Source organism: Anolis sagrei, chromosome 4 (genome assembly GCF_037176765.1).
Source record: "Anolis sagrei isolate rAnoSag1 chromosome 4, rAnoSag1.mat, whole genome shotgun sequence".
Lineage (NCBI taxonomy): Eukaryota > Metazoa > Chordata > Lepidosauria > Squamata > Dactyloidae > Anolis > Anolis sagrei.
In genome coordinates this window covers 231,828,389-231,856,353 of record NC_090024.1, presented here as the reverse complement: position 1 = coordinate 231,856,353, position 27,965 = coordinate 231,828,389, and the positions used below count along the sequence as shown (strand labels likewise).

Genomic DNA, 27,965 nt, shown 5'->3' with positions numbered 1-27,965 from the left:
CTGCCCAAAAGACAAATAAATAGATATTAGAGCAAATCAAGCTCAAACTGTTCCTAGAAGCCAAGATGACTAAACTGAGGACCTCATCAGATGGAGGTCCTCAAACTGTGCCATCTGTGGGGGAGTATGGCAAATCCGATGGACAGCAGGGAAAACCATCATCCCACATCATCGCTGCATTGCCCTCATTGTCTGCATTGTCATTCCATGAGGGAGAACATCGCTATCCGGCACCCCCCAGCTTGCTGGATGAGAACACAGAAAGATTCCCGTGTTCTCAAGGCTCCATCCTATGACACTTGCAGGATGGAGCCAGCATGGAGCCCCACTGGAAGTAGCCCTGTATCATGTGATGGGCTCTGGTGGGCTCTATTCTAGCTCTGTCCTGCAAGCATTGTAGGACAGGGCCAAAGACTAATGTTATGTGGTCCTGAGACTGTCATACTTTGAACCTTTCATGAGAAGACATGACTCATCATAGAAAATATGATAATGCTTGTGAAAGTTGATGGCAATAGGCAAAAAGAAAGACAGCATTAAAAGTGGAGGAATGCATTCAAGGATTCCCAACTCTGAGTTTGTATGACCATTGCTAGCATCACCCAGATACCAGCTCACTTCTCCCAGCTGCTGAACTGGTAGCCTTTAGTGTATGTCTGAATAAAGAATTCAGCACTTTTCAGTTGAAATGGTTGTTTCTGCTCTTAATTGCATTTCAGGGCCCTATGAAAACTTCTCTCATAAATAATTTAACGGAGGAAAAATGTTGGTTCAGCAGCAGTGGGGGAATGAGCGAGTAGGGAAGGCAAGAGTGACTGGCCCTTTGTGGCCAAGGTCAAGTCAAATAAAAAAAAAGTCTGCTCTCTTATCATTGCTTCTGAGATTGGGTATTTCTGGATACTAGAGGAAGGTTAAAAAAAACACCCCAAACCCTCCAAAAGTGAATCCAACCTATATATATTCCTAATAAGCCTCTGTAAATGAGAAGTATATCTCTTGTTTTGGTGTTATGAAGTGGTATAATTGGAAGAAGGTTGATTGGAGGAGAATAACTTATTTGAAGTGTGGTGTTAGAGGAGAGTTCAATAGATCTGTAGACTTCCAAAAGGACAAAGGAAGGGGGTAATAGCAAATTGAGGCTGAATGGTCCCTAGAGGACAAGATAACAAAATGGAGATTATACTACTTTGGAGCTATTATAATAAAACATGGAAGGTGGAGCGTAGTTGGAAAAGAGGAAATCCATATTACAGTTGGATAAATGAAATCAATGAAGTAGGACGAGTTTGGATGAACTGATCAGGGCTATGGATTGTAAGGTGTTTTGGAGTTCTCTCACTTGACTTGATGGTAATTATCAACAACATATCCCCAAGTTTCATGGGTATATATTGCCATAACTTATTCCAGCCATTACCTGGTTTAAATGGAAAGAGTGGACCAGTGGACCTGTACTGGTACAGCACACTCGTCCATTTCGTGTCCATCACTAAGAGATACATAAAAATGTGTAAGTACCCTTTCAAAGCAGACAGGCAATAATTCACATAGATCCTCTGTAAAAAAAAGTAACAAAACAACAAAACACACACATCTTGCAGGGAATGGACCTAGAAGTAGGAAAAGGGAAAAATCCACAAAAATGGACTTGTCAAACCTGTTCACTCCAGTGCTAATTTCACATTGTGACTCTACAGCTCTTCCATCCATGTCTCTTCTCTGAAGTCTCATTTAAGATGTATGCACACACAAAACTCAGTCGTATAAGGAAGTGGTGTGTGTCTTGTTCCACAAGCAACTGCCCTCCTTGTTGACCAGCTATACTGCCGATTTCTTGCACTCTGGTCTAGCCATTAACTTTAACACAGCAACATTAATTCCCTGATGTAGAACACGTGAGCTGTTGTGGCAGTATATTGCAATGTCCTCCTGGGTTACATTTATATCCTGAAACTATTAAGCCTCAAGCCAACCAGTGTGATTGACAGGTAATTTAAGAACAGGATGGGACGTAGGCTTTTGTGTGCTTTAATGCCAAATGTAGCCCTTGATTTCTCTTCCATTGGCACTGTTCCAAAGGCAAACCCCTATTGCCATTGTTCAATCTATTTCTTTCCCCCTTTGTAACTCAGCGTACAATTGTTTTAAAGAGTTCTAGAGTTCACTGACAAATGAAACAAATTCTGCTACAGAATGACACGGTCTCTCTGTGTGTTTTTGTGTGTATTAAGATGCACAAAAAACAGGAAGTGCAAATGATTTGTGCTCACTATTCCTCCTTAGAGACAAATACAGGAAACTGTTTTACACAGCATCACACCTTTGTTCTACTTAATTCTACAGTGTCCAGAGGCACTGATTGGCAGTTGTTCTCCAGGATTTTGGGCTGAACCCCCACCTGGACATGTCAAAGACTCAACCTGGGACTTCTGCTCATAAAACAGGCACACTAAAATCGATCTACAGCTATTTCCCAGAATAGTAGTTTCCTGAAACACTATGTGGCTGAAACCTTGTACCATACTGGTAGAAGATGAGGCTGTAACTGCACAATTCTGCATCCCCTTTGCTCCTCAAAGTGTTTTGTGTTGACTATTTAATCACAAAGGAGGTGAGGGATGGCAGGAGGCATCTCCAGAGCACACTTCCAGGACTAGAAGGTGGACTGGGGAATGGCAGAAAGCAATTTTGTAATATGTGGACAATGTGAGCAATTTATTCCTAGCAGCAGAACTTCATCCAGTGGCTATCTGGGTATCTCTTTTTCCTCAGGCAATAAATGATCATGGATGCTCATTCTGAATACGTGGAAGTGGACTCTGGTGGTTGAAGACACTTTACTATTATTTCCTTTACAACCTACAAAGACAGGATGTATAATGTAATTTTGGGCCATATTAGCAAGAGTATAGTACCCAGATCAAGATTCCACTCTATTCTACTTTAGTCTGACCTCACCTTGAATACTGTGTCCTGTTCTAGGCATCACAGTTCAAGAAGGTTATTGACAGGCTATAAAGTATCAAGAGAAAGGTGACCAAGATGATGAAAGGTTTTGCCATGGCTCATCCCCTGGGGTCTGAAAATCCAGACACAGAGTCAGTTGGAGGTCGCGGCAGAAGAGGAAGATGCTGAGGATTCACTGCTACCCTTTGAAGATCACTGAAGAGTCAAGGAGAAACTACATCAATCCCAGTGGCTGTTGCATAGGAGATGCTGGCTCATTAAGCATGTGGTGTCTTGAAGCAAATGCCTACAAATCTCCTAGGAGCTCCTTGGCTATTCCATACATCTATTTTAACTTGATGACTGGCAGTACTCTTTGTTGTTGTTCATTCGTTCAGTCGTCTCCGACTCTTCGTGACCTCATGGACCAGCCCACGCCAGAGCTTCATGTTTTCTAGACCCTGGGGTGGCTATTATTGAGGACTCTGTTTTACTCCTTGCTGGGTTTTTAAAATCTAGAATAGTGACTTGTTGTAATGACTTTGGAACTTGTTGATGGTCACTTGTTGCTGGTCTGTATTAACTACCCAATACCTCTTGCGCTCCAACCACCTCACTCCAGGGTGACTTGTTGGCTGGAGAATAGGATAGCTCTAACATGAAGAAGAATTACTTAAGGAGTTGGGTATGTTGAGCTTGAAGAAGAGACAAGTGAGAGGTGATATTAGCTATCTTTAAATAGCATGCAGAAGAAAGAGCCAGTTAATTTTCTGCTGCTCCAGAGACTACAATACAAACAAATGGATTCAAACTGCAAGAAAGGAGTTTCCACCTAAACATTAGAGACCTGCTAAAAGAACTGCCAGTCCAGTCAATTACATCTCATCTTTCAGCTCAGGCAACAAAATGTCTTGCCAAGACTTCCTACTCAGATCTTTACTTAAAAGTTGGATTTTTAAATGGTTGAGTAAAGTTCTTCATGATAGCTTAAATACAAAAGATACAAGGAATGGCAATGCATCAGTTTTGACACATAAGTCTTTAGTCTGCCAGTACAAGTGTTCAACCTATTGTGTTACTGGGGGCTCTGCAACCACACAGTTATAGCACTGTGATTCCACTTCCCCAGAAGGTTGCTGGTACTCTCCTTGCTACCTTTCCGCAGACAGGAAAATACTAATCTGGCAAGTGTTCAAAGACTGCTCAAAGGAAAAGGGCATTTAATATTTTGCTGAATTTTCTATTTACTGTTCTCCTTTTAAAGGTTTATGTTTTAGCAGGTTTAAAACATTTGATTGTTTAATTACATTTTCAACTTCCATATGTCATGGATTTTAGCTATATTTATTTTAATTCTTAAGTCTTGAACTGGGCATTGGTGGTTAATAATAATAATAATAATTCCTGAGAAATTGTGCAATTACTTTTTGAAAATCATCTTCACTTGTAACTACTTTTGAAACCTTGGAACTCAAACTGTAACTAATTAGAATTAAAATTACTTTCAAAGTTCTGATTGAGCATATTAACCAGTTCACCCTGGAGCTTACATAGCTAATTTCTCCCATCAAGTACTTTCAATGGTAAAGGGTTTTTTTTTCTCAAAAAGATACACAAGGGTGAGAAATTTAGCACAGTTGCCTTCCACATGCCCTACTGTGCCTAATACAACCAGTATCCCTGTCTGGGTTGAGTAGTTGTTCTGCTCCTTTGCTCCCACTCATTTAATTTAGGAATGTGCTGCCAAGGTCTGAGAAAGGTTGCAATTTGAGGAAGGTTGCGTTAAGTTGCAATCTCAAACACAATTGTTAACTAGGAATACATCCCATGGAAAACGGACTTACTTCTAAGTAAATGCACACAGGACTGAGCTAGGGGAACAAAGCTCTATTTTTGTACCCACCTGAAATGGATTCTTGACTATAACCCGAAGAGCTGATTTATTTTAAAGGTCACTTTTGCTAAAGAGCAGTGGTTTATATAACTGTAAAATACCCTCCGGTTTGAATTATGGAAAAGAGCAACGGGGAGAGTGCAAAGCTGTTCCCGCCCTTGCAAAAACTTTCTGCTCAGCTCTCAGATTTTAGAGAAATGGTTGAGTTGTCCTTTATTCCTGCTCGAGGGAAAGGCTGCAGTTTTCTGATCCATTTAGCTGGATTCCAGGGACAGACATCTTGGTGAATGTAATGCCTTTGGGTCTGCACGCATGTGAGGACTTTCAATGCTCAGGGGACCCTTGCACGCAGACTCTCCTTCTAAAATGGTTAAACCACAAGGATGCGGTAATGGATCAGACTATTCCCTAAGGAACACATGATACATTATAGAACAGCTAGGTGAAATCAAGCCTCAGGGATCCTGTCTTCCCTGCAAGCCACCCTTGAGGAATGTGTGCAGGAGAGATACCTTGCAGCAAAGATTAGATGGGAGAAAGAGGTGGATAAAGGGCTTCACCTTCTCTAGCTAAGCATTTTCCCCCAACCCAAATGTATTGCATATGCTTTTCCTTTCAGGGTTCCAGACCAGTGGTAGGAAAATACACATGGATGTAGAAAGCTGATGTATGTAGGAAGGTAGTGGTGATAACAATAGTTGGGAAAGCTTCTGGAGAAACTTCTCTATCAGAGGTCAAGCATTTCCTTCCATTCTCTAGCTAAACATTAGAGTTCTGGGGGCACTGCGATGTAAACAGTCTATGTGATGGCTCAGCACATGAAATGCAGAACTAGAAAATCCCTAACAGCTAAAAGATGTCATTCTTTGTTAATTTCACTCTCAAAGGAAACAATGAATAGCTCTAGCAATTTTCTTCCACCCGTGAGAATGTCTTCAAAGAATATTTGGTTATGCCCCCCCCCTCCCGATGTTGTTGACAACAACTTCCACTTGTTCTAGACAGCACAGTAATGAGTGAAGCATGCTGGGAGCTGTAGCCCAACAACAACTGGGTAGCTGGATGATTCCCACTCATGAATAATACTTAGGTCATTTGTTCAGGGGCCAAATGACATGTGGGTTTGATAAATGTTTGAAAATACAGTATGCATTGACTGTGCTATTTAATTTTGTAGATCCTTCTAATGTTTGCACTTTACTATGAGTTTTAGATAATGATATTACAGTGAGGATATTACAATGCTTTGAATGCGATTTTCCTGCTTCTTGGCAGGGCTCAATGGCCCACGAGGTCTCTTCCAACTCTATGATTCTATGATTCAATGATTCTAGGAGTTAACATGGTGTTGTGCAGTGTTTCTCAACCTGGGGGTTGGGACCCCTGGAGGGGTTGCAAGGGGGTGTCAGAGGGGTCATGAAAGACCATCAGAAAACACAGTACTTTCTGTTAGTCATGGAGGTTCTGTGTGGGAAGTTTGGCCCAGTTCAATTGTTGGTAGGGTTCAGAATGTGCTTTGATTGTAGGTGAACTATGAATCCCAGCAACTACAACTCCTAAATATCAAGGTCTATTTTCCCAAAACTCCACCACTATTCACATTTGGGCATATTGTGTATTCATGTCAAGTTTGGTCGAAATCCATCGTTGTTTGAGTCCACAGTGCTCTCTGGATGTAGGTGAACTACAACTCCAAAACTCAAGGTCAATGCCCACCAAACCCTTCCAGTATTTTCTGTTGGTTATGTGAGTTCTGTGTACCAAATCTGACTCAATTCCATTGTTGGTGGAGTTCAGAATACTCTTTGATTGTAGGTGAACTATAAATCCCAGCAACTACAACTCCCACAGGATAAAATCAATACCCTCTCCCAAGCCCACCAGTATTCAAATTTGGGTGTATTGGATATTTGTGCTAAATTTGGTCCAGTGTATGAAAATACATCCTGCATATCAGATATTTACGGTTCTATTCATAACAGCAGCAAAATGACAGTTATGAAGTAGCAACGAAACTTATTTTATGGTTGGGGGTCACCACAACATGAGGAACTATATTAAGGGGTTGTGGCATTAGGAAGGTTGAGAACCACTGGTGTAGTGGTTTGAGTGTTGGACTAGGGTTCCAGGATATTAGGGGTCTAAATCCCATTCTACTATGAGAACCCACTGGGTGACCCTGGCAAATCACACTCTTCAAGAGCATGACAAACCTTCACTGAATAATTCTATGATGGAATCACTCTACTTCAGAGTCAAATTGAATTCATGTAACAACAATAACAAAAATGAATTAAATTAAACGCAGAATTAACTTCTGGTAAAAGGGAAGCAAGAAGCCAGCATGTTGTACTGGTTAGAGCTCAGGACAACAGCTCTGGAGACCAAGGTTTGTTTCCATGCTCAGCCAAGCCACACTCTCTAAGACTCAGAGGAAAGCAAAGGCAAACCCTGTCTGAACAAATCTTGTTAAGAAAACCCTTGATACCCTTAGGGTTACAATGAGTCAGAAAGGACTAGAAAGCACGCAACAGCAACAATAACAACAGGCATTCTTCCATTATGCATAAGAAACATGGATTTTGAGGGGAAACATTTAGCACATTCCAGCAGCTACTCACAAAGTATTACAATAACTGCCACTCATTTGTTTAAACACACTTTTAAAATCATCTTTACTCAGGAAACAAGTATTCACTAATATTGGAACTCTACAAATATGAATGTTAAAACCTTGACCACTAGATGTCGACACCTTTCACTCAATTGAAGAGGGGAAAAGGATGATGCTTCTCATCCACCTCCAAGAAACTGAATATTGGGAGCTGCAAAGGCTTGTGTAGAATGCAATTATCTGTCAAAAAGGGAAAGTTGTAAGGAGAGACATAGGCTGCCATCTTGTTAGTGACATGCACACACATTAAGTGCAGCTTACACATCCCTCTAAACCTTTTTTGGATGGGCACAACATGGGATTATTCTATTACCCTTAGGCTCCATCTCCATACTCTCTCCCAGGCAGCTGCAAAGTCCTGGAATAATTTGTTTCTGCTTCTTCTTTTAGGTGAGAAGAGGAAAGATGGGGAGGCAATTCAGACTGCGAAGATATAGGTTGTTGTGTATTTTCCAGGCTGTATGACCATGTTCCTGGCGTTTTGCCTGCATCTATGGCAGGCATCTTCAGAGGTTGTGAGGTCATAGTTGCTCAGGTTTCCCAAGGCAGCAAAAAGAAGGTCCACTCCATCCATGAGTGCACTCTTATTTCCCCCTTCACCAAGCAGAGTCCAGCTGCTGTTTCATGGCCATGGTTTGAAGCATTCCAGATTCACTGCACACAACAAGCATTGGCTGAGAGGCCTGTGCATCAATGTAGCACTGAAACAAGGTCAGGGGGAAATCTATCCCATTTCTGTTTTTTCCCATAAGTCTTCAAAATACCCCAGAGCAAAAAATGCCCCAATTTTCTTTTGGAAGCAAATGGTTTTTCATATCCCTGTTTGTTTTTTTGTTTGTTTTAATTTGGAGATGCTTTTCAGCAACACCCCATATGACCAAACCAGGCAAGACTGCTCCCAGGTCTAGTGGGTTTGTTTCTCTTATCCTTCATGTTTCCCAAACCGTTTGTGTTGGCTCAAAATAGCCCAAACATAAACCAGAACCAATGACATATAAGTTATGGGAAAACATGTATGTGATTCATTGGGATGATAGCATTGGGGGGGGGGGGGGTCCCATGCAGATGCCAATTAAAACATCCGTTCATCTCTCAGAAGCTATTCTACATTCCAATATATACTATGAAGTTTGGGAAGAGTTCAAATGCACACCTTTCTGATCTTTCACAATATTTCCAGGAATCAAACCAGCTTTGTCCAGCCCTTGTTTTCACACATGACACTATATCCTTCAATATTTGGGTCATGCAAAGTTCAGCTTATAAGAGTTAATTTTGGTGAGCCTACAATTAACAAGATTCAGAGACAAGTTGGGAAAAACTTGAAGGCACGCAACAAACAAACTTTCCACAGAAAAACTCAGAACAAAGATGGTGGGATGGAGAGGGAAACAGATCTGTGTTATGCAGCGTTCTTTTTCTCTTTTTTTTCCCACAATCATTTCATTTCCTCCAGAAGAAACCAGTTGCCAGATAGCTGTGCCTCTTCATGAATCATTTCTCACAAGCCCCACCGCACCATTTTTATTTGCTGAAAGTCTTTGTTACACAGTGATCTATCAAGTTCTTTCTATCTGCCAAACCAGCAAACAGAGACGAGCCGTATCAAATGTCCATGAATTACAAACACGTTGTGTGTCCATACATCATTGCGCTGATGTATTGATACTTACGGTGCTGGCGGTGAATTCGGGTGGGTTGTCATTCACATCTGTCACCATAATGATTGCCGTCGCTGTGTTAGAGAGACCATAGTTAAGATTTCCTTCCATATCTGTGGCCTGAACGATGACTGTATACTGTTGAACTTTCTGGAGAGGAAAACAACAAAAGGGACATGAAAGATGTGAATTATAGTGCATTCTTTCTGTGCTGGCAATTTTCATAACACCCCAGTGAGCTATCTCCCCATTCCAAATGTTTTCCTAGGACACTCCTCACACTCCACACTCCCATTATCAGCATTCCTCTTATTGCAGAAAATAACAATAACATAATAGCTGGGAACCTGCTGGGGTCCTGCATCTTTGTAAGCTTACATCTGCAGGGATTAGAATTAGTCAATTATATGATATATGTGTCCAGTAAGAAGTTGCTGTTACCTTACTACAGTAAAGTGGCTAGTGCGGAATGGGACTAATGTCACATTCAGAGCTGATTTCATCCTGAAGCTAGAGCCCCCGGTGGCACAGTGGGTTAAACCCCTGTGCCGGCGGGACTGAAGACCGACAGGTCGCAGGTTCAAATCCAGGGAGAGGTGGATGAGCTCCCTCTATCAACTCCAGCTCCTCATGCGGGGACACGAGAGAAGCCTCCCACGAGGATGATAAAAACATCTAATCATCCGGGCGTCCCCTGGGCAATGTCCTTGCAGACGGCCAATTCTCTCACACCAGAAGCGACTTGCAGTTTCTCAAGTCACTCCTGACACGACAAAAAACAAAACAAAACAAAAAAAACCCTGAAGCTGGGATACATTGATTGCAGCGCATTTTTGGCTAAATTTGGACTTTCCTGGAACTTTTTTTTTAAAGATCTGTATCACTCTTGATGTGCATTGCAGCACACATTAGCAGAGTATGCTTTGTGGCCACAAGTCAGATTCAAACAGCATTATATGGTCAGTGTAGAAGCACCCTGTGATAGAGGATTTCAGCTATTAGTACTTCCATGTTTTCATCCCAACCCACAGTAAATGAAGTGGGAGGGAAAGAAAGGTAAAGCTTCATTCTCAATTGAAGATTGGTTTGGAAACATGGGGGTCCTGAAGAGATCAGGGGTGCAGCCATGGCCATGATTCACTCAGCCCATAGAAGAGTCCTGGGAGTTAGGAATCTGATCTTCCCTATCCTAAAGTGATTTCCAAGCATGCTTCTCAACCACAGGAAAAATCAGAAGGAAATATGTCACAAGGACAACAAGAGGGAAATGTTTTCCATGCTCAAATCCACTAAGGAAGATGTGAGAAATTTTGATAGACCTGCGCATTAATTACAGTCCCATCCCTGACATTTCACTGTGAGCAATTAAGACAATTTTTAAAAATTATAAAGAACATTCACCATGAGCTTCATAACCCACACATTTCGTGACATAGTTGAAAACAAAACATAAAACACTCCTTGTTGAAATTGCCTTTCAGCACAAAACAAGCTGCTCAGTAGACACAAGCTTCATTTTCTCCCATGTACAACTTGTTGTTGTCCAGAAGAAAGACTTAATTTTGGACAGTTTCAGAAAATCATTGAAATATCATCAAATGGAGCAGGGGAGGGGCTCTAGAAGTCACAAAAATGGCCTGGGGCTTGATTCCCCCACCCAATCCTAAGACAATACCAAAGTTTTTGCAGTCACTTCTGTGTTTTCAATGTGAAGTGAGCACTACCAGGTTTTGTGCATTCAGTGTCACAACCATTTCAATCCATTACAACTATTTCTGGGGCTCGGCATTTATAATAGAAGGAAGGGAGGGAAAATACATCCTTCCTTTCTTTGCATCAAAGAACTGAAACACCAAGCAGTCTTCCGGTGTGGCTTCTTTCTTCTATTTCAACTTTGCAAGTTTTCTGTTCTACCTTGTTTGTAACATGACCCCTACAAAGTAGTTGGTAGGCTCAGAGGTCATCACTTACAGATTTATCAGTTAGAACAACCTGGGACTGTCAAAGCCGTTCCCTGCTCATGTCTTGCCTCTAGCTAGGGCACTGCAAAGGCGATGCGGTTTCTGTGTCAAATGTAATTCAGAAACTCATGACGCTGTTATGCAAACTTTTATCTGAACCTGAAAGTTGGACTGCACGAGAGGATCATGCTAGGGCACGGAAATCTTTCTGATACAAAGACTACAGACTCTAAGCATGTACTTTGGTAAAGCTGTATAACATCCTAGAATGCTTTGCCAGGACAAACTTGTTTGAGGATTGCTGTTACATGTGACAATCCTGCATCGATTTACTTGGAGTAAGCCTCATGGAATTCAACAGAAATTATTGTTACAATTTGCATAGGTTATGCAATTATTATTTTACATTTCCTTTTGCAACCTAGCCATCTCCTGATTTGTGTTCTGTTCCTCAAACTTTTTGAGAGTGTAAAACTATGTGCAGTAGAACTGAGAAAAGAAATGATAATTGTGAAGACTTCAGTAACAACTGTCTTGACATGTTTTTCTTCTACCTCTCCTTTTAAAAATCACATTTTTCATAAAAGATAATGCTATGAATGTTACCATCTAGGTATTAAGACTTCTGTATCTCAACAAGCTCAGACATTAACACTACAGCAGTGCTTCTCAACTTTCCTAATACTGTGACCCCTTAATACATTTCCTCATGTTGTGGTGCCCCTCAACCATAAATTTATTTTCGTTGCTAATTCATAACTGTAATTTTGCTACTGTTGTGAATCATAATGTAAATATCTGATATGCAGGATGTATTTTTAGTCACTGAACCAAATTTGGCACAAACACCTGATACACCCAAATTTGAATACTGGTGGGGTTGCGGGGGATTGATATTGTCATTTGGGCATTGCAGTTGCTGGGATTTATAGTTCACCAACAATCAATGAGCATTCTGAACTTCACCAATGATGGAATTGAACCAAACTTGGCACATAGAACTCCGATCACCAACAGAAAATACTGGAAGGGTTTGGTAGGCATTGACCTTGAGTTTTGGAGTTACAGTTCACCTACATCCAGAGAACACTGTGGATGCAAAACAATGATGGATCTGGGCCAAACTTGACACACAAACCCAACATGACTAACTGCTGGTGGGATTTGGGGAGGATTGACCTGTGATTTTGGGAGTTGTAGTTCACCCACATCCTTATGCATTTTCTAATGGGAGCATTAATAAAAACACAAATGGTATGCCTGCTCTCCCCTCCCCACTTGGAGTCTCAAAAACAGCCCTCCCTTTGTCTGAGAGGCTGGCCAATCACAGCAGAAGGAGGGCTTTTGGTGGGAGGATTTGCTGTCTGTTTTCAAAAAGGAAGAGAAGGATAGTCAGAGAAATCTTCAGCTTTCTCTGCCAAAGGGGTTCCTAAGACCATTAGAAACATGTATTTTCTGATGGACTTTGGTGACCCCTCTGAAACCCCCTCGCAACCCTCCCACCCCCACCCCCCGGGTTGAGAAATGCTGCACTAGAGACTTAGGAAGAGGGAGAGAGATGGAGAGACAGGTGAACACAAATAATAAAGAACAGCTTTCTTTGCAGTAGCTTGCTCTTCAATGCCTGGTACAGCTGTGGTGCAGGTAGACCTTGGAAAAGTTACTCTTTTGGACTATTAACTCTGGGCTCCCCTAGCTGCTGGCTTTGCTACCAGGTGAATTTTGGGAACTGTAGCTCAAAAAGTAATTTCTTCAAGCTGGGCCACCACCACAGCTACTGCTCTCTTGTAATTTCAACTGCATTCCTCTGAAGATGAGAATAAGATTGTGACCAGAATGCAGCTGGTGTCATATGTATGTGTAAGCTCCTGTGTGGATGTCATTGCACATTTTTGTCCAAGGAAGAATGTCTTGCAGATTTGAGGCAGCAGAAACAGATTTGTACATGCAAGGAGATATACATCTTTTTTTTCAGTTGTGCATTTGTTATACATTCAGAGGTAGATTTAGTTCACCATTCAATGTAAAGCTTGCATAATGCAATCAATGTGTAACTCTACATGCTGAGATTTGCACTATGCAATCCTGATATGGGATCTCAGATAATATGTAGGCTTATTTTTCTCTCCTTTGAAAGGCCAACAGGCAGTGCCCCAGGAGCTAGTACTGGCCCAATGTCTGTCTGTTGTTGACCCTGAGTCTAGTAGTTCTCATAAATTTGAAAGGGAGCTTTCTGGCTTACAAAGCCGAACCATCTGTCAGTGACCAAAATCCACTGGCATTGATAACACAGGAATGTTTTAGACCAAAGATTAAATAAGAGTAATTTCCTCATGTGGGAGGCCAAAGGACTTAGAGATGGCCCTGAAAAGCATAGAATACTCCTGTATTTTGGAAAGTAATGCAAAATAAATAAAAGTGGACCTGTAACATATTAGCCATCAAATACTATTTTATTTTGTGTGTCTAGAGCTTGGGTTCATAAGGGATAGCAATTTTAGATAAGCCCTTTCAGTTATCTCTAATTAAATCACCACTGAGGCATGTCCCAATATGTGAGCAATTTGGGCTAAAAGCCCCTCCCAGCACTAACTTGGTCATGCTTGTGCATTAAGCTTATTTTATTGAGCCATTCAGGAAATTACCATTTCAATGTGTCTTTACAATTTGTCACACTATTTCTCTGGGAAAGCCCCCACCTCTCTGGTTAGTAGCTTGTAGTTGTTAAAGCTGTATGAAACAGAAAAGAGCAATGCATGAGACCCACATTTTACAAAGACTTAAGCAAAACTCAAGTTCATAGGTCAAGGGTATTATAGGGAACTTGTGCTATCAGGTTGTTGAATAAGCTTGCTAAAAGATAGACTAGCATTCTGTTAAAGACCCATGCAGGAAAAATGTAACTTATTAGTGTGGCGGATAAAGAGGCTCATTCCCTCCACCCTCTATGAGTCCCTTCTTGAGCCACTTACAGTTGGCTCTCCATATTCACAGATTCTGCATCCATGGATTCCACAATCCAGGGAATAAAAATACATCTACATCCTCCCAAAAAACAAGCCTGGATGTTGGCATTTTATATAAAAGAAACCGTTTTCATATAACTTTGTATATAATGGGACTTGAGCCTCCATGGAAGTAAACTCTGGCAGATACCACTGCCATTCAGTTCTCAGGAAATGTGATATGAATGAAAGACAACCATTAGACTCTATTCCTGCCACTCACCACCAGGTCCAGGAGAATAACATCATCTTTCTGCAGCAACTTCCTCTGCTACCCCTGTCCCTGGCAGATGGCCATCCAGCTTCTGCTTGAAAACCTTCAGAGAAGGAGACTACCATGCTCCAAGGCAGCATATGCCACTGCCTACCTGCTCTTCCATAAGGATGTTATTCCTAATGTTAGGTGGGATATTTTTTCTTGAAAACTAAATCCATTGCTCTGTGTCCTAGTCTCCAGAGCAGCAGAAAACAAGCTTGTCTCCTCCTCAATTTGACATCCTCTGCTACTTCCCAATCATAGGACAAGCTCCCAGCCAGAATAGATAAGTCAAGCATGGGGTGGGTGGGGAGAGACTGAATTACACCTGGAAGAATTCTGCAATCACAGAATCATATAGTTGGAAGAGACCTCAAGTGCTATCTAGTCCAACCCTCTGCCACACAGGAAAACACAATGGCATGGTCAATAGTAGCAAAAATAGCAGAGGATCCCTCTAGGAAAGAGGTTTTGTCACTTCTGTCAGCCATTTCCTTCTTGGCCAGTTCCTAGCATGCTTCTTTTCCCAAGACAGCTAATGCAGCATACATCCCATACCTTAAACCAGATTTGAAATTAATCTTCCTCTTCCAGTAACAAATTTTATATATGCTGATGACCTTGGCCTAACAAACCAGTCCTAAATATCTTGGTGTCATCTTAGATCGAACACAAACATTTAGGAAACATTGTATGAACAAAGTAGCTGCATACAATAGCATCCTGTGGAAACTTACTGGTAGCGCATGGGGTGCAGACCCAAAATTAATAAGAACATCAGCCCTGGCCTTGTCTTACACAACTGCCGAGTATGCCTGCATTGTTTGGCACAAGTTTGCCCACGTAAAGCAGATGAATATAGCACTTAAGGAATTGTTGATGTTTATTCATTCAGTCGCTTCCGACTCTTTGTGAACTCATGGACCAGCCCAAGCCAGAGCTCCCTGTTGGCTGTGGCCACACCCAGTTCCTTCAAAGTCAAGCCAGTCACTTCAAGGATACCCAGGGGTGGCTCAAGCCATTACGCAAAGTAAGCATTTGCAGTTTAGCTGATTTTGCCCAGGGGCACTCTTGAGGCACTCTTGGGGGGAAATAGACCTTGACATATGCAAGTTGTAGTTACTGGGATGTATAGTTCACCTACAATCAAAGACCATTCTGAACTCCACCAATGATGGAATTGAACCAAATATGGCACACAGAACTCCTACGACGAACAGAAAATAAATATCAGTGATTGGTTGGGGGGGAGGGGGTGCCAAAATACTGTTTGCTTACCGTTGAAAATTACCTAGGGCCGCCTCTGAGGATACCATCCATCTATCTTGCCAAAACATGTCAAATAATCACAAGATGTCTCAAACCTACACCTGTTGATAGACTCTATAAGGTAGCTGGCATTGCCTCTCCCCACCCCCGATGTGTGATGGGAAGTTGCTGCTAACTGTTAGAGAAATAAGGTTGAACACTGTGGAAACCACCCACTGCATAGCTATCAGCCTCCTCCCAGTAGACTCAATTCAAGGAAAAAAATTTTGAGAACCACCCCTTCTCTAAATGTTCCCCAGCAACAGCAAGAGTATCCCTCTGGGCAGCTAAATCAAGAAATCCCATCTGGTTGACTCCAGGGGCAAACCAAGAATGGGCAACTTGGAAGAACAGACTCAGAAGTGGAGTGGGCAGATCAAAAGACAACATGGCAAAATGTCACTACCTAGAAGAATCCTCCACCTTGTGCAACGGTGGAGCAGAACAAACAACTCTGCATCTGTATGCTTGTGCACAATGACCTGTCTCATGCACAGAGGAAGAACTGCTACAGACAATGCAGTCACTGTTGCCTGTTTTTGGTCTAAATTATTTAGCCGCTTGTGTTCCTTCTATTTTATCAGTTGTATATTTGTTTATTTATGCAATGCTTTTGACACAAAAGAAATAAAGTAACAAACTGGAACAAAGAGGTCATCACACAACCAAATACTGGAGACTAATTTGAAAATTCTTGATATGCTGTGATTAAAAAGAATTCTTTCAAAAGAAGCCTTTCTGTTGCCCTTTTGAGAAACACACTCATGTAGACAAGTGATCATCACTGCCCTTACTCATTCCATCAGCCCCTCTCGTGGCAGCTTTTATCAGACAAGAAGGGCAGGGGTTGAGGAAACATGTAGTAATTCTCACTGCTGGAAGGATCCTTCCCACATCCTTAGGCTACACAAATGTGAAAGAACTGTCTGTAATTGGAGCAAGGTTATGGCAGGTAGACCTCTACTAACCCCGACATTTAAGTTGGAGTCAATATGACAATAGCTCTGCAGCAATTTTATCTGCAAAGTGCCTTCCAAATTGGTCACAATCGGCTTGTGATTAGTCTTCATTATCATTTCATGGACCAAGACAGAACAGGCTCTCTACCGCCTAATAAAGCTCCATTTGTAACTGGATAACTCTGTACAAATGGAGCAGAAGTTGAAAAGTGAACTTTCCCAGTGTTATGGAGTAGACACTCAGATGGTTTCTAGTTGTTTAAACAGGGTCACTACCATCACCATGCCACCCATTTCATCTTTCCCAGCATTACCTAAAATCCAAGGGCTTCATTTTGGCTCTACTATTTATTTATTTATTTATTTATTTATTTATTTCAAGTATTTCTACCCCACCCTTCTCAACCCCCTAGGGGGGACTCAGGGCAGCTTACAAAAAGGCACAATTCGATGCCAAATATTCACAAAATACAATGTACAATTTGCAATATAACAACAACACTTATAACTGATTAAAACAATCAAATTAATACACTAACAGCACTAACAGCAATAACAAGCCAATCTTGTGGTCAACGTTCGTCAATTCACAAATCCCTAGTCCATCTAGCATTATCGTAACCTTTCCTATTCCAGTCGTCATTTTCCTTTATCCATCTGCCAACTTACTCAAAGGCCTGGTCCCAAATCCAAGTTTTTAACTTCCTTCTGAAAGAGAGGAAGGATGTTGATGCCCTAAGATCCCTGAGGAGCGAATTCCACAGGCGAAGGGCCACCACTGAGAAGGCCCTCTCCCTCGTCCCCCACCAGTTTCACTTGTAATAAAGGTGGGGCTGAGATAGAGAATGTACTAAATTGGATAGAGAATGTAAGAGTGATTATGCCAATTGCAAAAGGCATTTCTCCAGTATAGAAGTCCAGAGTTTCATCAGAACAACCCCCTTTTATTTACACGTAAAGCACCATGTCTTCCTATAAATAAATAGCAACATGCTATAGCCTGCAGAAGAGAAGGCTGAGAGAAGACATGATGGCCATGTATAAATATGTGAGAGGAAGCCATAGGGATGATGGAAACTAGGATGTGGAACAATGGCTTCAAACTACAGGAAAGGAGATTCCACCTGAACATTAGGAATAACTTTCTAACTGTGAGAGCTATTCAGCAGTGGAACTCTCTGCCCCAGAGTGCGGTGGAAGCTCCTTCTTTGGAGGATTTTAAACAGAGGCTGGATGGCCATCTGTTGGGGGTGCTTTGAATAAAATTTACCTGGTTTTTGGCAGAATGAGGTTGGACTGGATGGACCACAAGGTCTCTTCCAATTCTATGGTTCTGTGAATCTTATGCCCACTGCTTCCAGCTCCTGCTAGATATTGTACTCAGGATCCCAAGAGAGCAAAATTGGGAGAGATCCTACCAGATGTCCATTAAACAAGTTAGGCTGCTCAACCAGGATTGGGTCTTATCCTCAAGAATTGTTTTTAAAGGAAATCATTGTTATTCATTTTCTTTCAACAATTGCTTTTGCACTTTGGTTATGATGGAAGGGAGAAACACAGTCTTTAAATTTTTAAAATTTTTTAAATTTTTTAAGGCCAGCAACATTTCATTGTCTTTGCAAATAATGGGATATGAAGGGGAAAGTCCCCTACACCCCAGTTCCTGGCTTCCAGGTCAGGTTTTTCATCCTTCTGCAATAGAGCGATCTCTCTCCACTTGCACGTATGAAATATCAGTTCTGTGGACAACCTGCTGTGCTTTACAACAGCTTTTATATTCTTGAAATCCATCTGTTTGCTCCTTCGTGGTGTGGAATTTTACACGAAATGGTTGTAAGATTTGAAGGGTTGGGTACTGATATTTTCCATTCATGGTGTGGGATTTTAAATAAACATGTTGAAAGATGTGAAGAGCTGGACACTAACATTTTATCACCAAGATTTAGAGGAATTAGTACATGTTCTGATCTCTTTACATGCATTCTATTTCTAACCATAACATTTTATGTCTCACTCTTTATGTTAAGTAAACATGCCTAGGTGTTAGATTGTACCTAACTTTATTTAATTGGTGTGATTGCAGCTGATTCACAAGGGGGGAAAAACAACAAATAATAAAACACATTTATATATTCCCAGACATTATCCCTTTTTTCTCCCTCTGCATCAGCCATGCTGGGGATTGGCATCAAAGCATCAGCGCGGTTGTGAATTCAACATAAAATAATCCACCTGATTTACGATTTATGGCTTCTTGTGTTATGGTTACAAAAGGACAGCTGTTCAATATATGACATTTCGATCTATCTTAGGTGCTTATCTTACCCAGGATGCCATAAAGTCTAACTCCTGAATAATTTTCTAACACAATTCTGTGGTCGTTTAAAAGATAGATTTAAGCTTTGTTTGTAATGTGTTGGATTTCTTTCTGCAGTCAAGGGTTTAGCTCTTAAATCGAAGGCTGATGAACAGTGATGTGTAAATATCCATTTGAGTTCACAAGGAAACAATTCATATCTTTTTCCTACAGTATATAGGCATTTTCAAATCTTGCCTGTGGAAGTCCTAGGTGATAATTCATTGTCTTTATAGTTAAACTCTGGAGAACATGTAGCAATAAAGCAAGTTTTCCTGCCAACCTGTCAAAACAATGATATCAATGACACTTCTATATAGAAGAAGAATGGATAACATCTTTGGTCCTACAGATATTGTGGGCTTCAACTCCCTGAACAACCAGCTAGTATGACCAGCAGTAAAGGATTATGGAAGTTAAAGCTCAAAACATATGGAGGGATAAAGTTAACCCCTTCAGTGTAAGCATGAAAATTTAGAGCAATTCAGGACAATCAATTTCCACAAATACCCCAAACATTTTGGCAGCAGTTGTATTGTAATTGGAGTTGCCAGCCAAAACACCTAGGGAGCCAAAAGTCCCTCAATTTTGTGCAGATAGTAACACACATGCTTACAAGGCAGGCCACAGCTGGGAGTTACTATACCCAAATCTGTATGTAGAGTAGGGGTATGAAATGTGATGCTCATGCTCCATAAGTGGTCCCAATTCCATTTTGTGACCCCACCAAAGCCTCCAATTTTTATTTCCTCTCAACTGATTTTCAACTAAAAACCATAGAAAACCTGCCATCACATTAACTTTGACTTGTGGTGACTGCATTAATGAGACACTTCCATGTCACTCTGTTATCAACAGCTCTGTGCAGGTCTTGCAAACTCAGGGCTGTGGATTCCTTCATTGAGTCTGTAATGCTGTCTTCCACTTTTCTTACTGGCTTCTACCTTACAGCGTGCTGGAAGAAGCAAAGACCACCAGCATTGAAGCGATGGTCCTCTGCCATCAACTGCGCTGGGCCGGCCACGTTGTCCGGATGCCTGACCACCGTCTCCCAAAGCAGTTGCTCTACTCTGAACTTAAGAATGGAAAACGGAACATTGGTGGACAGGAAAAGAGATTTAAAGATGGCCTCAAAGCCAACCTTAAAAACTCTGGCATAGACACTGAGAACTGGTTAAACCCTTGAGCGCTCCAGCTGGAGGTCAGCTGTGACCAGCAGTGCTGCAGAATTCGAGGAGGCACGAGTGGAGGGTGAAAGAGAGAAGCGTGCCAGGAGGAAGGTGCATCAAGCCAACCCTGACCAGGACCGCCTTCCACCTGGAAACCAATGCCTTCACTGTGGGAGAAGATGCGGGTCAAGAATAGGGCTCCACAGCCACCTACAAATCCACAAGGAAATTCACAAGGAAACCCATCATGGAAGACCATCTTACTCGTCCAACGAGGGATCGCCTAAGTAAGTAAGTACCTGACATGCATGATTATCTTTTCTAGTAAATCATATCTCCTCATGATGTGTTATGAGGAGATATGATTTACTAGATTTACGAGACACAAAAGTTATGACTTTTGTGTCTCAGTTTAAGCATCATGGCTTCTAGGAAGAGTTTAGGCTTAATTTACTCTTGAACCCATTGCGTCATCTTTTCAGCATGAAAAACTACCCTAAGACCAATTCAGAGACATAGTTTGTATCAATATTCAACCCTTGACTGTAGAAAGAAATCCAACACATTACCCCCGGTAGCGCAATGGGTTAAACCCTTGTGCCAGGAGGAGGTTTGAATCTGGGGAGAGCGTGGATGAGCTCCCTCTGTCAGCTCCAGATCCCCATGTGGGGACATGAGAGAAGCCTCCCACAAGAATGGTAAAACATCAAAAACATCTGGGCATCCCCTGGGCAATATCCTTGCAGACAGCAAATTCTCTCAAACCAGAAACAACTTGCAGTTTCACAAGTTGCTCCTGACATGAAAAAAAAAATCAAAGGGATCTTGTAGCACTTTTGAGACTGAGTAACTACAGTAAACAAAGGCCCCACGACACTGCTGGATATTCTACCATATATCCAGACTCACTGCCAAATAATCCAGTTCAAAGCAGATAATCTGGATTCAGAAACTGGATTATATGGCAGTGTAGATAGGGCTTCATACAGTGCAGTTTAACTGAACCAAACTGCATGAAATGAGTCTACACTGAGCATATGGCAGTGCAGAAGGGGCCAGAATCTTTGAAACTTTCTGTTATAAACTTACTTCTCTCTGTTAATGCTACAAGGTCACTTTGTATATCTTAAAACATTTGGTTTGCTTCCTGCAACCAAAACTTTTAAAAGTATGGTCTGAAACTGAAATCAGGTGACATCCTATTTGAAACCACCAGGGTTCACAAGTTTCACTTCTGATCTAGAACAAAGAATGCTGAATCTTGTAGGGCAACAATATATGGATGGCTGTGCCATTCCTACTCTGTTGAAGTTGAATGCCAGCCACAAGATGACCTGGTTACCAGTGAGTCTGTCTCTAGCAATGGAAATGTTGAGAGGTCTGATCTTTCTCCTTTTAAAAATAGTGTGTTCTCTTTCCTGTCCCTTTTGGAAAATTATTCCACAGTACTGAACAGAACTGCAGATGGAAAGTGGGTGGTTGTACCCCATATCAAAAAATAGTGAACAGAAAGTGACTAGGTGTGAGAAGACAAATTCCTAATTTTTTTTCAAGTGATTTTATCATGCATGTAAGAAAACCCAGAAAGAGTGGCTTTCTTATGATATACCTTTGATTAAAAAGTTGCACAAAAGACTCAATTAGATATCAACTTTGTTAGACCCTGGATTATTTCATTTGATGCAATTAAATCCTGCCTGTCAACCAATAAGTCAAAAGGGAATGTCTTTGGTTTCCCTGCTCTTCATGACATCCCTGTGACGGAGATCAGGATTACAGAGAGAATGACTGGTCCAAGGGCACCACCTGCACTGCCATATCATGAACTTTGAAACAGCATGATATGGTCAGTGTAGACTCATATAATATGGTTTAACTGTATTGAATTGGATTGTATGAGCGTACCATGTAAGTTTCAAGCTGACCATGTAAGTTTCAAGCTGCATTATATGGCACTATAGATGAGGCTATGGTCATGGAGAACAAGAACAAGTTTCAGTGTACCACTACCACCATGCACCAAAACAGTTCAACTGATTTGTTCATGCAATGTAGATTTTTCTTCCAACAAAGAACAAGAATGTTGGAAATGACCTAGGAAATCATCTAAACAAATTGATAATACAATATATTTAATGCCTAGAATAACATATAGGAAACACTGCATGAACACCAAGCACAAAGTCTCTGCATGCAATAACATCCTGCGGAAACGTACTAGCAGCATATGGGGTGCAGACCCAAAATTCATAAGAACAGCAGCCTTGGCCTTGTCTTACTCAACTGCCGAGTATTCCTGTCCTGTTTGGCAGAAGTCTGCCCACGCAAAGCAGGTGGACATAGCATTGAAGAAAACATGCAGAATAATCACAGGATGTCTTAAACATACACCTGTTGATAGCTTCTACAAGCTAGCTGGAACTGACCCCCCCCCCCCCCCCCCCAGATGTGTGACGGGAAGTTGCTGCTAACTGTGAGAGAAATAAGGATGAACACTGTGAAAGCCACTCACTGCATGGCTATCAGCCTTCTCCCGGTAGACTCAAAGCAAGGAAAAGCTTCATGAGAACCACCACTCCTCTTAATGTTCCCTCAGCAACAGCACGAGTACCCCTCTCAGCAGCTGAACGAAGAAATCCCAATTGGTGCCCCACATAAGGGTGTTTATCCAGGGGCAAACCAAATATGGGCAACTTGGAAGTTCCTGAATAGACTCAGAAGTGGAGGGGACAGATCAAAAGAATCTGTCTAAAAGAATCCTCCACCTTGTGCGACTGTGGAGCAGAACAGACAACTCCACACCTGTATGCTTGTCTACAATGTCCTGCCTCATTCACAGAGGAAGAATTATTTGAAGCTATAGACAATGTAGTTGCTGTTGCCCATTTTTGGTCAAAAGATATTTAGCCACTTGTGCTCCTTCTATTTTTATCAATTTTATTCTAATTTATGTAATGCTTTTGATACAAAATAAGTAAATAAATGCCTAGAATTTACTCCCAACCATTTAATTTAGTTCTAGTCTATTTGATGGACTCTATCTTCCTTTATGAACCTGCTCAGGCCTTGACATCTTCAGAAGAGGTCATTTTCATATCCTCATCACTTTCACTGGCATAACTAGAGGGAATGTGGAACAGTATATACTTAATAACCATTAGGCTCTGGAATTCCTTTCCCACAGGGACAGAATTGATTCCACTTCACTGTACTTTCATCGAAAAGCAAATACTTAAAAAAATGCTTATAGGCTTTTAGAACTGAAGGGTCAAGGTATTGCATTCTTAATGTATCTATGCTGTTGCTGTTGTTTATTCGTTCAGTCGCTTCCGACTCTTTGTGACCTCATGGACCATCCCATGCCAGAACTCCCTCTTGGCTATGGCCACCCCCAGTTCCTTCAGAGTCAAGCCAGTCACTTAAAGGACTTGCCCTTGGTTGGCCCCTCTTCCTTTTTCCTTCCATTTCCCCCAGCATCATTGTCTTCTCCAAGCTTTCCTGTCTTTTCATTATGTGGCCAAAGTACATCTTTGTACTTTGTACATATTTGTATTTTGTACATCAATGCTGCTAGATCACTGCTATGAAAGCTACAACTGGCAATGTCACCCTGTAAAACCTAGCTTTAAAGCCTGACAGTGCCCATATAATAATGTTCTGGAGATTATGTCTACAATGCTCTCCCAGTCACAGCATGGAGACTCTTCTTGGGGCCCTGCCACAACTTCTTCTCTCAATCATAGAATCATAGAATCAAAGAGTTGGAAGAGACCTCATGGGCCATCCAGTCCAACCCCCTGCCAAGAAGCAGGAATGTTGCATTCAAATCACCCCTGACAGATGGCCATCCAGCCTCTTTTTAAAAGCTTCCAAAGAAGGAGCCTCCACCACATTCTGGGGCAGAGGTACCCTCCAACCAGAAAAATGCTTCAAACACAATTTTTCAATGATCCAATCTGCAGCACTTCAGAAAAGCTTTGGTTGGGGCACTGCCAAGCCACAATTGTAGGTTCTGGGGGTGATGTACGGTTGTCCTTACTATATCAATGTGAATCCCTCAAAACTGCAAGATGGTAGGTCCAGTTTAAGATCTTGTAACTGCTGAACAAGATGCGTATTGAGAGGTTTTTAAAGAAAGAGCTTTTATGAGTGCTGTGTCCCTTTGTTAAGTGTTGTTTTAATTTATTCTTTCAAGATGTATATGTTTTAAATTGTTTTAATTTTATTCCAATGATGAGCCTTTGTATGCTTTTAGCTATATTGCACTCATTTTTAATTTGTAAGCCACTTTGAATCCCAGCTTTGGGGGAAAGGTAAGGTATAAATTACCAACAACAGTAAAATCTCTCTTTGAGCCCACAACCTTCAGAAGCCTTGGCTGCTCTGAAAAAAAACCCCAACCAATGCCTTGACATATCTAAGGCTAATAAATAAAAGAAGCATGTCCTCTATTATCACATGCTTGCTCTAAGTTATGGGATGCAATGGCTGGGGACGAAAGCTGAATCTTTGGTTACTAAATTTATTTAGCTGGGGAGAATGCTGTTACTTTGAAGCCGGAATAGGAGAAGGTGGTGGTGCAGGGAAAAAAAGTGAGTATGAAAAACCGATGCTGTTAAAACCCAAAGAACTGGCTCACACCTAAATAGCGCCTTTTAAATTCACCTCATTCTTCAAAGCTGACAGAAGGGCCTGCTTTCTAAATTGTGCGTCTATCGTTAAGTTTGCATGTCAGCAATATCTGTTTGGGTTGGGGGCGGGCAGCTGTGCTCTTAGCTTTACTACAAAAATCTGTATGTATATATTTTCTTAAATCCCAAACTTGACAAGCACACAAATGCTCATGGAAAGAAGTGGGTAAAAGCTTGACTTGATTTAATGTTGTGGATTTTGAAACAAGAACACAATGCCCTAATTTTTCCTAACCCTTTTAAAGTGGACCCGATCCCTTGTGCAGAAAATGCCCATGAAGAAAACAGCCTGCTGGAGAAAGGTGATTCTGTAATATTCAGATATGCTCAGGCAGGTAAACTCATATTAGGAAAGACAGGGTTCTAAATGATGCAGGGAACTTTCAGCAGTAGCTCTTCATCCTAGTGCATGAAAAATGGTTTGGTTGGGCAACAAGGACATAGAATCATAGAGTTGGAAGAGACCACATGGGCCATCTAGTCCAACCCCTTACCATGCAGGAAAAGCACAATCAAAGCACCTCCAACAGATGGCTATTCAGCCCCAGTTTAAAGGCTTACAAAGAAGGAGCTTCCACCACACTCTGACACAGAAAGTTCCACTGCTGAACAGCACTTATGGTCGGGAAGTTCTTCTGAATGTTCAGGTGGAATGAGGAAGCTCCTTTCCTAGAATCTGAATCCAGTTTCCTAGTTTCCAGGGGACCAGAAAACAAGCTTGCTCCCTCTTCCTTATGACATCCTTTCATATATTTATACATGACTATCATGTCTCCTCTCAACCCAGCTATTTAAGACGCTCCTCTTAGGGCATGGTCTCCAGACCTTTGATAATTTTTGTTGCCTATCTCAGAACACCTTCCATCTTGTCAATATTTCTCTTAAATTGTGGTGCCCAGAATTGGACACAGTATTCCAGGTGTGGTCTGACCAAAGCAGAATAGAGGGGCACCATGACGTCCCTCAATCTAGACACTATATTCCTTTTGATGCAGCCCAAAAACCCATTGGCTTTTTTAGCTGCTGCATCGCACTGTTGGCTCATGTTTTATTTGTTGACCACAAAGACTCCAAGGACATTTTCATACGGACCTTTGTTGAACCATGTGTCACCCATCCTGTCCTCTGTGCATGAGTTTGTTAGTTTTGATCCAGCTCTCTAATCTAATCTGTTGAGGTAATTTTGAATTCGATCCTGTCTTCTGGAGTATTAGCTATCCGTCCCAATTTGATGTCATCTTAAAACATGATAAGCACACCCTTGGAACCTTCATCCATGTCATTAGTAATGACGTTGAACAGCCCTGGGCCCAGGAATGAACCCCACTAGTCACTTCTTTCCAGGATGAGGAGGATGAGGAGGAACCATTGGTAAGCACCCCTTGGGTTCGGCTGCTTACCCAATTACAAATCAACCTAACAGAAGTATTGTCTAGCCCACATTTTAATAATTTGTATGCAAGATGATCATGAGGGACCTAAGTTCGTGTGGATCTGTGCCTTCAAGTCTCCTTCCGGCCTAGGGTAATCCCATGAATTTCATAGGCAAGGAATCCTTGCAGGTGGTTTTTCCAGTTTCTCCCTTTGAAATATAATCTACAGCACCTGGTATGGTCTCCCATCCAAGCACTAGCATGGGTTGATCCTGCTTAGCTTCCAAGGATATGGTGCTTTAGAGTATTTTGGTTGCTGATTTCATATATATCAAAAATATACACTGCACATCTAGAATAGCAGCAGTAGGGCTTTCTTGATGAAGATACAAAACTATGAAATGGGAGTTTATGTTCAGAGCTGCCTTGGATGTTACCTATAATATGTTAGTTTTAATCAGCAAAAACATAACTGAGTCAGGATTTCAAAAGTAAAGCAATGGATGGAAATAAAATTCTGCATCCAATTATTAGTGTGAATTAGAGTAGATCCATGAATCAATGGAGCTTACATAGCAGTTGAGTTACTAAGTTTTACTCAATAGATCTATACTGAGTGGAATATAACAATTGGATTGACTACACTAAGTGGGACTTAACAATTGAATTTAGTCCAAATCAACTATTCTAGTGCTGTATGTGTGAGTACAAATGCAGAAGTTAGATTGGAACATGACATATTTTATGTTATTCTTTTATCAGATTTGAGGTATTTTTAAAGTAATAAAAATAACAAGCAACAATGTATAACTAAGATGATAATATCTAAAACATGTTTTTTTTTATATTGTCAAAAAATAACTTTTAGGGGATCAGCACTGAGTTAAATAATGAATCAATGTAAAAGAATAACTCTCCAAGGGCATGTGCAACAGGAGTCCAGGTCTCCATGGGGGAAGTTTCTTGTTCTGTTGCTGGAAAGTGATGCTGAGTGAGAAGAAAAGTCAGCTTTTCCCCTTATTTGGCCTACATGAGAAAAGAGGAGCAGAGGCAACTTTGTTTTCCTTCCCCATTCAGGGAGCCCAAATGGTTGCAATCAAGATTCACATTCAGTCCAAATCCAAAGCTGTAAGAGCTCGCGGCTGGTATTGCTTCCTTTTTTCTTGTAGCCTGAATGCTCTGATTCTTGAGATTCCATGTTCAAAGCCATATGCAAGTCTTTGCACCTGCAGATGTATTGAATAAGCAGATTCCTTGATCTGATATGACTCTGAATATAGCCCCATGCTGATCAATAGGCTCCTTGTGCTTCCAGTGAAAAATAGTTCCATCTGAACTGACAAAAAGCCCCCTTTCTGGTCTTTCTAACAAAGATTTCTGTCCAATGAAGAAAGGAAAGAACTCGATAGGGTTATTCTTATTTGCCATCACCTTTGATTTAGAGCAATCCAATGAATGGGGGTCCTCCAAGAACCCAGTTCTTTAGGGCAGTTCTTGCAAACATGGGAATGTGGCTTTCCCCCCTTTCCACTGCCTTTACACTGATCAAGCATGATTGTCTTTTCTAATGAGTCATGTTGCCTCGTAATACATTAAAAATGAGTCATTTTGGCTTTCATTGAGAGTTCAAGTTTAATTTGTGTTCTGATCCATTACTTTATCTTTTTGGTGCTCCGTAGTATCCTCAGAACCATATTTCACATGAGTTGATT

At 41.3% G+C, this 27,965-nt stretch overlaps 1 protein-coding gene across 5 annotated transcripts in view; it reads right to left on the bottom strand.

Annotated features, from left to right (window-relative positions):
- Positions 1-27,965, bottom strand: part of CDH4 (cadherin 4) — a 938,653-nt gene that overhangs the window by 102,868 nt on the left and 807,820 nt on the right. For all 5 annotated transcript variants that reach the window (XM_060772002.2, XM_060772006.2, XM_060772003.2 and 2 more), the window contains exon 8: positions 9,188-9,325. In XM_060772002.2, coding sequence (XP_060627985.2) covers positions 9,188-9,325 — 138 coding nt within the window. The remainder of the gene's footprint in view (positions 1-9,187; positions 9,326-27,965) is intronic.